This window comes from Antrostomus carolinensis, unplaced genomic scaffold, assembly GCF_000700745.2.
Source record: "Antrostomus carolinensis isolate BGI_N321 unplaced genomic scaffold, ASM70074v2 scaffold4767, whole genome shotgun sequence".
In the NCBI taxonomy this organism is placed as follows: Eukaryota; Metazoa; Chordata; class Aves; order Caprimulgiformes; family Caprimulgidae; genus Antrostomus; species Antrostomus carolinensis.
The window spans coordinates 26,324-39,558 of NW_010327890.1; the positions used below are offsets into that span (position 1 = coordinate 26,324).

At 43.3% G+C, this 13,235-nt stretch overlaps 1 protein-coding gene across 1 annotated transcript in view; it reads left to right on the plus strand.

Moving 5' to 3' along the window:
• Positions 1-13,235, plus strand: part of CMIP (c-Maf inducing protein) — a gene marked incomplete at its 5' end in the record, with an annotated part of 62,340 nt that overhangs the window by 19,806 nt on the left and 29,299 nt on the right. Inside the window, 3 exons of the mRNA XM_029085965.1 lie at positions 8,741-8,902; positions 10,061-10,102; positions 12,954-13,016. Of these exons, the coding sequence (XP_028941798.1) occupies positions 8,741-8,902; positions 10,061-10,102; positions 12,954-13,016 (267 nt within the window). The remainder of the gene's footprint in view (positions 1-8,740; positions 8,903-10,060; positions 10,103-12,953; positions 13,017-13,235) is intronic.

Consider the following 13,235-nt stretch of genomic DNA (forward strand, 5'->3'; position numbering starts at 1 on the left):
GTCATGACGTGCCTGAAATTACTGGCATATGTTTTGCAGCCTTGCAGATGAGGCAGTGTCCTGTTTTCTCGGTGATGAGCAGCTCTCATGCCTGAGTGGGATCTGAAGGGTGAGGTGTCAGAGTGGGGGGGTTTCTGCACAGCAGGTATGCTGCCTGGCTATTCTCCACGGTGGCCTTGTACACAGCTTTTTCTTTGGCAGACCTGGTCGAAGTGCAATGAAGATAAGATTGTGCACGTTCTTTTTTTCCTACACACTATCCCTTCTCTGCAGTGGCAAAGTCATTTATTCCTAGTGCAGACTGAGAGCTGGTGGATGTCAAGGACTAGACTCCACAGATGGAGCCATCATGTGTGTGAGTGCATGAATGTAAAGGTATTAGGAACCTGGATCAGTTCAGCTTGGTGTTGGGCATTCTGTAATGCAGTCAGTGATGGCAGGTCTCTGCACAGAGGAGCACACTGCAAGGACCACACCTAGGTGGCAGTTGATGTCACAGTGCTTTGTGTCTTCTGCTTGATGCATGCTAAACTCCACAGTCATACAGTGTCTGCTATAGTTTATTTATTTAATAGAGTCCCCCCTGACCTGCCCCTGCACTGCAATGCAGTTAGTCCACTGAATGTTTTGGAAAGTGTGGAGTGTATATGGTATATATGATACACACTCTGCTTTTCATCTAGCAGTCTGCTTTCTTTTTATTTTTTTTTTTTCTCCCTAAATGGAACATGATTTTGCTGACTTCAGCTCATACTGCATAATCTCAAATACAGGAGCACGTCAGACTCTCACCCCTCTGGAAACTGTGGGTTGTGCCAGAATGCTGAGATCCCGACGTCCAGACAGTGTCCGGGTTGAGCATTTGCTGCTCCAGAGAAAAGGGCCAAAAATGCTGCAGCAGGCAGCAGCGAGGTCCTGCAAGAGGAGGAGGTAGTTGTGCCTAAACATGTTTGAAACCTTCCCTCTGATGGTGAGTCAGAGGCTGTTGAAGTGCTGTAGATCAAGCAGAGTGTCTGGCTCCTGCTCTAATTGTATGAGTCCAGCAACCTCTATGTGAAGGTTTTTCTCACTCATTCTGCATAAGAGTTTAAAGCGACTCAGAAGGGTGTGTAAACCCCACCAGCATGCAGTTAGGGCACATCTTTCCTGTACGTGTGGGACAACTATGTTGTTCAACTGTATTGAACTTGTTGAAGTTTTTCCTTCTGCCCAAGATCAGGAGGAAAAGGTGGTGTGTGGTTTCTACTTTAAAAAAAACCCCAAACAAACAACAAAAAACCCCGCTACACCTACACCCAAACACCCATGGATAACACATTTTAAAATATTTATTTTCCTGGGGAGATGTTCCATGGGATTTGGGGATTTACAACCCAAGATCGCAGCTGTATCTCTACCAACACTTTTTGCAAGTAAGGAATGGCTTACACTTCTGCTAGAAACCTATCTGCAGTCATAGTGAAATTCCGCATAGCCAAAGCAACATTAAAAACAAACCCCAGCTTGGCTCCGATACGAAAAATACGGAACAGCAGTTGCTGTGTGCAGGATGAAAGCTGATGTTTTGCCAACCTGAAGTGTAAAGCTGGTGCTGGAACTGGGGCCTGAAGAATGGGAGTGTTTGCCAAAAGGAAATGGAAGCAGGGATGGAGGGTTACGGGGAATGCATCAAAGTTGGACGTGCCAAAAAATGTCTCCCCTGTGGACAGGTCTGATTACGAGAGTAACCGCGTTAGCCCATGCGAAGTGCAGCTGGAGCCACACTTGGCCTTTTGCGTTTTCTAGCTGGGGAAACGGCATCTGGAATGCAGGGCTAAGGGAGAGCTGGGTTTGGATCAGCCAGCTCTGTTCCTGTGTCTTAGTGACCAAAGGGCTGTGTGCGGCAATTTGAGAGAACAGCAGCAAAAACAAAGCCCAGTTTCTCTGCTTGGTAGTGGGAAGATCTACCAGAGATGACCTCTTCCCTCTCTGCTTAGGGGGCTAGAAGGAAGCCACAGTTTTTGAGTTGCTTTCAGTTTTTGGAGGCACCCACACTGTATTTGCATGCAGGTTTGTCTTCAGTGGAGCCCATACGTTTAAGAGCCGCTTGCCCAGTGTTTTTAGTTTTCTTCTTTCCCTTGGATAGAATATCCTTCCTTTCGCCCTTCTCTCATACCCCTTGTTGCTGAAGGACATCTTTGTAGTAGTCTTGAGCACATCGGAGAGCAGAAGCCCAGAAGGACGGTCAGTCAGGTGACAGCTGTGTGCAAAGGAGGTGGAGATACAGGTGTATAGATATATAATACACTTCAGGAGCAAGTTCTTCAGTGCAGTAATATTGCAGTGTCATGCTGGAAGGTGAGTGAGGAAGATGCCCTGAGAGCCCCCTGGTCCCACTTCCACTTTGCACTTCTCTTGGTCCAAGCAGAAATGTGTTTTGTCCTTTTAAAATTTTGTTTATTTCAGCATTCTTTTACTTTGCAGTGGTACTGTCCCAGTGGTGTCTGAGCAAAGGACAAACTCTGCTCCTGTGGGAAGTATCTGTGTGGTTGTTCCAGTTTGTGCATTAGTAACAGCTGAACCCACGTCACCACTTGCTGAACCCATTGAACTCTGTCGACTTTGAAATGGCACCGATCTGAGTTGATCGGAGCGTTTGGGGGTTCTTGCCTGGATTAGCTGAGATCTGGAGCAAGGGAAACAGGGCAACAGGGTGTTGACATTCAGCTTGCTTGCTGCGGCCTCAGTGCATGTCGGTGGTGCTTTTCCTTGGGGGTACCATGATCTAGCAATTAGTGATGAGGGCTGAGAATCAGAAGACCTCAGTTCTGCTCTGATCCTGACTTGTCATATGACCTCAAGGAAATCACCTTGGTTTTCTTGCTCTGTTTCTACTTCTTGCCTTTAATCATCAAGACGTGAGCTGCTCGGGGCAGAGACTGTCACTTGTTATATTTATTCAGAGCGTAGATCCATGGGTGCCAATCTCAGAGCAATAAATAATGGCCCCTCTACTCTGCCCTGGCGAGGCCGCATCGGGAATATTGTGTCCAGTTCTGGGCCCCACAGTTCAAGAAGGACAGGGAACTGCTGGAGAGAGTCCAGCACAGAGCCACCAAGATGATGAAGGGAGTGGAGCATCTCCCTTATGAGGAAAGGCTGAGGGAGCTGGGGCTCTTTAGCTTGGAAAAGAGGAGACTGAGGGGAGACCTAATTAATGTTTACAAATATGTTAAGGGTGAATGTCAGGAGGATGGAGCCAGGCTCTTCTCAGTGATGCCCAATGGCAGGACAAGGGGCAATGGGTGTGAGCTGGAACACAGGAGGTTCCGCTTAAACTTGAGAAAAAACTACTTTACAGTGAGGGTGACAGAGCCCTGGGACAGGCTGCCCAGGGAGGTTGTGGGGTCTCCTTCTCTGGAGACATTCAAGACCTGCCTGGACGCCTTCCTGTGTAAAATTGTTTAGGTTCCTGCTCCGGCAGGGGGATTGGACTGGATGATCTTTCGAGGTCCCTTCCAATCCCCAACATTCTGTGATTCTGTGATTTTGTCAGGATCTTCTTATATGAATTGGCAAAAAATGAAGTGTTATTTAGACTGTAACTGAGTGAGAATCAGGAAGTGTCTTGCTTATAATATTTCCTTCCAGTTCTCTGGCAAGGAGCTTGTGGGCAAGTGAGCCTTGACCAAGGCAATTGCATTCAGAGAAGCAACCAAAGCAGAGATGTTGATGCATTGGGTAAAATAAAAAATGCAGAAAATGCCTTGACCTGAAAACATGGTAGAGTGCAAAAGTTGGCTGCTGCTATTTTAGAGAGCAGCACATTAGCCTTTCTGTGCAAAACCTTCAGAAGGTTGTGAAGAATTTGGAGCATGTCTGAAGTCCCCGATTTGGAAAAGGTTCTATAATCTCATCCCAGTTCCAGCCCTTTGCCTGGAATGGGGCTTTTTGTAGACTTAGTCTTTTCAGGTAAGTTGCTTTTTTTCTTCATACTGGTAAAGGCAATAGGTAGGAACTTAGTTCAGAAGGCTTTCAGTGGATCCACCTGGGGATTTAAGCCTGACTCTGGCTATCAGGGAAACCTCTGTTAGCAGCAAATTATTCTTACGTATTTTTCAGAATACTGTGAAGTAAGTGATGCCTGCTAGTATTAAAAGCAGAATATGGATCTAGCTGAGTTCTGGGGATGCCAAGCAGTCTTTGTTTTCATTAAGTTAATGAGTTAACAGACGAAATGCCAGCAGGTGGTGCTGAAGAATACATGGTACAGCTCCTGGGCTTCATAGGACAAGCCGGGCATGTGTGTTGAACATCACAAACAACTCTTCCTGTTTCTTGTTACGCAGCATTTTAACAAAATGTTCTGCTGCAGTGGAGAAAACCGTTCCAGTGTCTGCTCTCTGTGGTTTGTTCCCCCCACCCCCGTACATTTGTGTCTAGCAAGAGGCACCTCCATTTTACATAAGCGCCGTCAACATTAAAGTGTAACACTAGCTTGGCTCAGCCATCCCCGCAATGAGCTGGGGAGGACCTCTGTGCGTGAGGTTGACCTTTTCCCTTTTGCTGGAACTGCCCTCGTTGCTCAGCAAGAAATAAACAATTGCTGGCACATGCAACCCTCAAAGTCAGCATACGTTCCTGCAATAGCTCTGGCTTCTCCAATAAAGAAGCGATTAGTTGCGTGCTGTATGCGGTAAAGGGCTGAAGAGCAGAGAGGTAGAATTTAACAGGCTATTCTGGATTTGGGTTGGCAATTAGTTTTTCTAATGTAATGAAGATAGTATTTGCTGACAGGAGGACAGGTTCCCAAGAGTACAGAATGTTTCCTGGCCACTAGTAGCAAAACAGGGATGAAATTTGGTCATCAAGAAGGCTAACTTAATCGTGTCCTTTTTGGATCAGGTGTGCCAGCTACTTTAAGATGTTCTTAACATGAAAGGTCTTGCTAAGGCTGAAAAATGCACTTGTTCCAATTTTGTGCATTAAGAGTCCATTTTTCTTAGATGTCAACTACATCAGTATTATCATTCCTGTCCAAGGAAGTGGTGTATGAGCAAGGGCTACAGGATGAGGTCGTTATGGGGTAGAAAAACATATGAACATGTTACTTAAAAAAGCTGAAATTTTCCTAGGCTCTCCTGAACTGTTTGTTTACAGCAGTGTTCAAGAGCTTTTGAGCACTGACGGCAAAAGCCACTGCTTACAGTTTTCTGTCACATTTGCTTGCTTAGTGACACTGGAAAAGTAATTTTTCACATGTGGACCTCAATTCCTCCTCCTCTGAAAGAGGACTGAGATTTAGGTCTTTGGGTTGCTGCAAGACTTAATTAATTAGAGTGATTAGAGAATGAAGGATGCCCTGTCAGTGTCACTTATTCCCCATGTTGCTTCTTCTGGGTACTCATTAAATTCAGTGGTTTTGCTTTTAAAGTCAGCATAGCGAGATTTTGGAATGACACTAGCCGTGTGGTTCTGGCTGGTCAGTAACTAGGAGGGTCAAATTCCAAGTTGGCACGTGTTATTTTCACTCACGTAAATTGTCACGGGAGCTGCTACTTTTAGTGAAATCCCAGTGAAACTGGATTCTCACCCCAGTATGTTTCTTGTAAACACTATTAGTGATGAATATTATGTGAGTATTTTCAGCAGCTGAAGGCATCTTTTACACCTACATCCAGGGGGAACAAACTCCTCGCATGTGCTGACGTGCCTGTTCTCCAATACGGGTCTTTACCAGGCAGCTTTGCTTTTAAGCTCATGAGTGGTTGTTTCTCCCTGCTCCGGAGTCAGGGCAGGTAGAATAGAGCAGATGGCTCGGTGTTGGCTAAGTGCTTGCTGATACACAGCAAATTGCTTCTCTAACCGACTGACAGGTTTCAAGCTTTAATTGAGGCTTTCAGCAAGGCGCTCAAGAGTGAAAAGCATTCTGCTGAGAAAAACAGCAGCGTAACCATGGGCAAAGGTTCAGGATAGCAGAGTTCAACCCTCTTGGGGATGGCTCCTCTATTTATTCATTTTACTTTCTGCTGCTTTCCCACCATCATTCAAGACTTCTCTAAGGTCGTTTGCAAATTACAGCTCAGTATATCAGTGCAGCGCAATCCTTTGTGCTGAAAACGTGAAGCAGAGACTGAGAAGTTTGGATTTTCTGCTTGTGGTGGGCTAAGCGTGTCTGCAAAGGTAGCTGTCCCCTGGTGCTCCCTTTGTAAGTGACTGTCTGCATGATCTGAGCAGCAGCTTTTGTAGGTCTCCCTTGCATAGCAGGGAGTGCAGCTCCTGCTGTTTTTTCTCTTATGTACGTCAGCATCCTCAGAATTTTAATTTTTAATGGACATCTCTAAAAGGGAAAGGAAACCTCCCTTGCTCCTCCCTCCCCCCAGGCAAGAGTGGATTTGACAGCAGTAAAAAAGATATTTGTGTTAGGGTTGTCTGAGCAGCGTCCTGTTGGGCAAAAGGGTTTCCTTCAGCAGCTGTCCCTTAGGCTGAAGGAGCTGCTCTCCAAAATCACATCGCAACTCGCCCAAGTAAGGGGCAGCCCAGAGCAGGCAGGGATACAATAACCCAGTGGTCTAGCTCTTGCAACCCCCACACCCCCACTTTTTGACCAGCTTTGAATTCTACTTTGAATTTCATTTTTTAATAGTACAGACCCCAGGAATGAATTTCAGCATGGAAAATGTATCTGAGCTAGCTTTGTTTAGTGTCCTCAATTAGTCAGAAAGGAAATACTTCAAGTTACAGAGCTGGCTGGTTGGCTTTGAAGTTTAGATTTTATTTAGTGGTGGAGTGGATCTAACAAAAAGACCCTGAAAAAAGGCACTACATGAATAAGAGAAATTATGATTCAAGTTTCCTAAAGAGTCCAAGAAATCTGTCATGATGGTAGAAGTAGTGCTGGTAGCTTAAAAATGCCAGTGGACCCTCTCTCCCCCAAGGAGCTCAGAAGTACAAAGATTTTTGCTTAGTTCTGAAATCCCAAACACATTTGATAGTGTCCACAGCATGTGTTTTTATGTTCCTTTAGCTTTTTGGTGGCTTGAAATGCACTGAAAGTATGAACTACTGCCAACGTGCGTTTGTACTTGCATGAATTTAATTAAAAAGATAATTGGATTGCTTTATCAGCCTTTACGTGTCAGCCTAGTGCCACCCTCTTCTCCCCCCTCTAACAATGTTAACAAACCCCAGGCATCTGAAATTTGTATTTTTCTCTATTGTTCTCTTGTTTCATGTTTCGGATGGGGTACAGAGGTGACTGTATTTTCTGTTGAGCATTAGATCTGCTGCCACGGTGGGAAGGAAGCGGCTGATAAGCAGAGAGCCAGCCTGTTCAGATGGTTCCTGCAGGGGCTGCCCTGTGAGAGCGGAGGGGAAATGCCGTGTAGTGGCAAAGCTCCAAAACAAAACAAACCAAAGTCCTCTGCCTTAATTACACTGACAATGTACAGCCCGAAAAGTGCAGCTGAATCTACAAGCTGCACAACATGGGCAGTTTTTGTGACTTCCTTGGAAATGCTGCCGAGGAACATAAGATCCATTTTTAGTGCTAAACACCCATGCCTTCATGTAAAGAGAGACGTGCTCAGCCTGTCATTTAATAAACCTGGGGATGTATCCAGACTTCTTGACATCCCTTTGACCAGAGAACCAGATTCACACCCAGAGAGGAGCGGAAGGGCATGTGAACCAAACAAATGGCTGCGGTCCTGGTGTTGCTCTCTGTCAGGCAGCAGAGCTCCTTCCCTGCCAGCTCCCTGGCCGAGCGCTGCCTCCAGTGCTGCCCGCTTTGCCAAGCCTCTCCTCTCCTGGTTCTAGTGCACACTTCGTCTTCTCCTCGGGACTGGTGTTCGAACGCTCGTCATCGTTTCCTTGAACTCCTAGAGTTTCATCAAGCTACTTCTGGGAATTTGGCAGGGTGGGTTTTCTCTAAAGAATACTATTTATAAGACAAAGCAGCCTCTGTTCCTGTCGTTTGTAGTAACATGGCTGCTGAGGAGGTAAGAATTGTCTTTTTCTTATCCAGCTGGTCTGTGGACGGGGCAATTGGTGAAATAGCTTGGGCACAGACAAGTAATGCCAGGGCATGCAGAGGACCAGGGCAGATGGGATCAGGCAGTCAGGAATGCTTTTCTCCAGAGTGGAAGTGCTGTTCCGTGGGAGACCTGGAGACTTTACTTGTGAGTTTCTGTTACAATGGAGGGTGACAACATGACTTTTCAGGATTCTTTAAGACAGAAAAAAACCCCCTGTGAGTCTACTGGAATTTTTCACTTTGATGAAATTGATTTTAATTCATTCTGAATGAGTATTCACCAATTAGCACTGTAGAATAACGTTTCTGTAGAATAATGTTTTGATGGTCTCTCTCTCCCCCTCTTTCTTAATGACTAACTGCCTTTAAAAGAACCTACAGCTTTGGAAACAGTGTAATAACAGGTATCTGTTATTAGCCTGAGGAATATGGTGTTGGCAAGAGGAGATGATGGAAAGAAAGATGCTTTGGAGTTCAAAAACTTACTTTAAAATAAAAAAGGGAGTCAACAGTTTTTCATTGCTTCTACAGAAGAAATTGGTTTAGACACAGGAGGTTTTATTTTCTATTTAAATGTTTCAAGTAGAACTTTTCAGCAAACAGAAAAGGCAAAACTGAAAATACAAAGCAGCCCACTTGACAGTTGCATGTCGGAAGCACATATCCAGTCAATTTTTTCAAGTGCTTCATGGTGGTGTCAGTGTGACCCTTTCATTTTTCTTGCAGAAAAAGATTTACAAGTACAAGAAGGTGCTCAGTAACCCCAGCCGCTGGGAGGTGGTGTTGAAGGAGATCAGGACGCTGGTGGACATGGCGCTGACGTCTCCGCTTCAGGATGACTCTATTCACCAAGCACCACTGGAGATTGTCTCAAAACTGCTCTCAGAGGTATGAGCTCAGCAGTGCTCCTGCAAGTCGCTGTCACAGTGCAATGAGAGACAAAACTGTTAAAAAGTTTGTGGGTGGGTTTTATTTTAACTTGGGCTGTCAAAATTCTGCCTTTGAGTCTGCTTGTGACTTCTGACTTGGAGTGGAATTTGTACTTGCTAGGGAGAAAGATAATTTGACCCATGTTAGGTAGATTTCTAGAAACAAAACAAGCCACATTTCTCTTGAGGCTTTTTTTTTGTTGTTGTTGTCGATTATTTATGGTGAATTCGTTATGGGTCTGATTCACGTCTTATTTCAAGTCAATGGTAAAACTCCCTTTGACTTCTATTCCATTTGCTTTGTTTGCAAGACTGATAATTCCTGTGGCAATATGTTTATACCAATAAATTAGTTGTGCAGCTATTTTATTATTACCAGTTCTGTCAAAGTAAAATGTTTTCCTTTTTCAGAGGTATCTATCCTCTTTTTATAGAATCTCTTTCTAAAAGTTAACTTTTCATGGACAGGAAATGTAATGCCAAGCAGCTTTTTCATGTCTTCGTTCTAATGTGCAAAGATCTGTGATAAGCACCAAAGTTGCTGGCTTTTTTTCTTGCAGTAGGCAAAGATCTTAGCAACTCACGATTTTGTAATGTCTCAATGGATTATGCTGCTGAGAAAGCCAAAAGCAAACTCTTTTGCATAGGTTTATTGGCTTTTACTGGTTCCGTGTTTGAAGAAGGAATTTCAGGAAAACTACAGCAGTTAGTTTACTACCAACAAATGGTATACAACACCACAACAATCCTTTTATTAATTTTCTTAGAAACGTACAACCTGTCTTAAGAAAACATTTTAAATAAATGTGTCACTAGCTTTAATTTTCCAACAGATTGAAACCTACTCTGGTGTCCTGGTGTTTGCATGCTCAGGTTTCATGGCGTGAATCTGAAGGTGCTGAGGGAGAAATGGAAGCTTGCACAACTCCTCAGAGCAGATAGTATACCACCTTCTTTAAGAGAATGATTTAAATTTGATTAATTTTGTTCTGAAAATAAGCAATTGCAGTCTTGAGCCTTTCTGCTTGTGTCTGGTGGTAGCTAAGAGGACTGGGTGTGCTGATGTGCCAACTCAGAGTATTCTTTGCTCATTCATTTCTTTGCTCAACTCTTTCAGAACAACAACTTAACCACTCAAGACCACGAGAGCATTATTGTGGTGAGTATCTTTCTGTCAAAATCTGAGGACAAATCTGTAGTTTGATAACACTTCTGTTAATACTTGCCTCTACCCCAGTGAAATAGGGGAAATATGAAAGCATTTCCACCAATGCTGTGAACTTAGGCAAGATCAAACTCATTTGTTCTACTGGTTTTTGTGTGGTTTTGAGATTCCTCTTTTCTTGTTTCATAGATGAGTAACAATAGTTTCCTCGTCAACTTATATGAAACAGCACAGCATGTTGAGGGTTAATTGTCTCCCAGAATGGCCTCCTTACTAGGCTACACAGCACAATGTTCATATCTATATACGTACTTTAAATAGTCAAAAAACATCATTTCCAGATGTGCCCTATAAAACCCTTAGGCTTAGCAGTTTCCTGAGGGGCTAATGCTACCATATACAGAATGTCTCCATTGCAGATGGTATGTGAGCAAGTGATTGTTTTTGTACGTGAGGATATGGGTATGTGTCGCTGCAGTTTAACCCCCTGCTTACTTCATTTATAAATATATCTTCTTCAACTTTTTTATTTTCTTTACATTGTATTTATTTAGATTTAGAAATAAGTGAATCACATGACAGCTCTCTTTCTTGTGCAACAAAATATAAAATCTCAACAATTTATCAGAGAGGTGGAACTTGGTTCCTCCTCACTGTAATTTAATTTCAGTCACTGGCAATTTCCAGGAGATTTTCCCAGAAATCTAATCTAGAACCTCACCACCACCTGATTGTATCACATCTCTCTGTGATTCTTTCTGCAAAATGACAAGGTGGCATGTAGCTGCCAGTAGGTGTGAATTGTGTTTAACTGCTGCTTAAGATACCATTTAAGCTCGAAGCAGTCACTGAGGTAAGTTTCTGAAGTGGCATTTAGTTTTCTTTGAGATCTGCTGTAGCTTTCATTTTACTCTAGTGCTGAGGGTAATTCAGGCCTCCAGTAACAACTGGTTGTTTTGGGGGAAGGATTTTTTAATAAAAGATAGAAGGTGGCCCTGGTGTGAGCGGGGTGGCCTCTGAAGGCCCTTTCACCCTACATTATTCAGCAATTCTGGGTGATGGCTTCTTCAGTTCAAGTCCTGCCCTTCTGTGGCTTGTGCCAGAACCACTGAGGAGATGGCAGTTTCTGAACATTCAAGAGTTCATCCACACAGCTAACCTGTGCTATATTTAGGAAGTATTGCTAATTCTGTGTATTTATCTAGTATCTTAAAAGTACACAGTGTTTTACCATGCAGATGGCACCAGCTTTCCTTCTCTAGATGGTGCTGGAACAGATCAATATTACAACTGATCCTGTCCCCACAACTGATCCCTTCGTAGTAAGGAAGGGAAAATACATGTTGCCATAACTGGGCAACGAGAGACAGCAAGTTTCTGCTTATAACCACAGTGCACCTAAGGAAAATACAGGGTGTTTTCATGCTGCCCCTCTTCCCCACTGACCATACAGGCAGAGCTGTGATCCACCTGACAGTGTCTGTTGTGGTTATTCCCTCCATTCAGTAAAGACTGGGCTGAAGCAATAAAGCTCATTTTTCTTAGGCTGGTAACCAGCCAGTTACACCTCTGAGGCAGTGGTCCTCTCACCACTGCTGGACAGGTATAAACACTTGGTGATTTTGCAATACATGGCTCCTGTGGTTTGACAGGTCCTGAAGCAAACACTCCAGAAGGTGAACTCAAAGATCATTAGTTCAGGTGTTGGATGGGGAGTGAGGATATTCTAGTCTCACTGAATAGTGTTGCATTTTCCATCAGTCCTCTGTTGCTGGACCACCACTAGAGGAAGAGTGAACAGTTGCAGAAGGATGGCACACAATAATGATCAGAAACTTCACAGACATTATGTGTAACCAAAATGGATCTTTGCAGATGTGCTTGGGTTTCACTGTGAAAATTCACATTAATCTTGACCTGTTTGTGTGTGAAACACAGTCGTAAGCAGACTCCATGGGGCTGAAATCCTTACAGCGACGAGAGAGAGAACAAAAACCAAAACAGACTGCCTTGGTAAAACTCCAGATGCCATCCAGATAAAATATCTGGCGTTCAGTTGCTTAATACAAAATGTCCTAGCTGCTGTGTTTAGAGTCTTACTTTTAAATGGGTACTGGGAATCCCTTTAGCTCAAGACTGGAAAAGCCCGAAGGCACCATCACAGAGAGAATACATTGTTCTAGTACCATTTTCTAATTTACAAGGGAAGTAACAACATAAGTTCATTACACCCTCAGTGGCAGGTATGACCTCTAATGTATTTACTGAGCATAAGCACATTGGTTTGCGTAGTAACAAAGAAGGAATAGTTGATCTCAGCTTTCAGTCAGATGCTTGATTTTGATGAATAGGGTCCTCCAAGGTAAGAACAGTGCTATGTTACTTTAGTGAATTATTTCTCACAAAACAAGCTCAAACTCTTTCCATAAAGGTTGTGTGTGTGTGTGGGGGGGTGTTTTTCAGTTTTTTTTCTTTCAGGAGGTTGTTATATCTGAAACAGTGAGCCAGATTCATCCTTACTGTTTTACGTCCTCAAACAACTGCTCTGCTCCTGTTTTCGTTTAAACCATTATAAAAATTGTACTTTTGCTGTGTTTTATGTATTTACATTGATGTGGTTAAAGGCAAAATTTTCCAGAGGATTCACAGCAGAGGTGTGCTTGAGTTTCCACATAAAATAAATACACAGCCCACCTCTAATTTCCCTATTGATGCTTTTGTCCTTCTGTTTTGAAAGTGAGGGGTTTTTTTTCCCTCCAAGGAAAATATTTCCCTGCAAAATACTTACTGCAGTTACAGTTCTCTAATTAAATTTTACTCTCTCTTTCTCTCTTTCTTTTTAAAGGCAATTGCACCTTTACTGGAAAACAACCATCCTCCTCCTGACCTCTGTGAATTCTTCTGCAAGGTATTACAACAGCTTTGCTTTTTGAAATTTAGTAGCTGTATATGAGTGTAATTCTTTGAGGGGGTTGTTTTTTTTTTTATTTTAACTCCTTACCACCACAGTTCTCAATCTCTTTACTTTTAAAACTGTTGACAAATTTCAACCAAATTTGATGAAAGGGGTAGAAGTCCCAAAAATACTACATTCCACTGAATTTTGTGATGAATGGGCAGTAGGGAA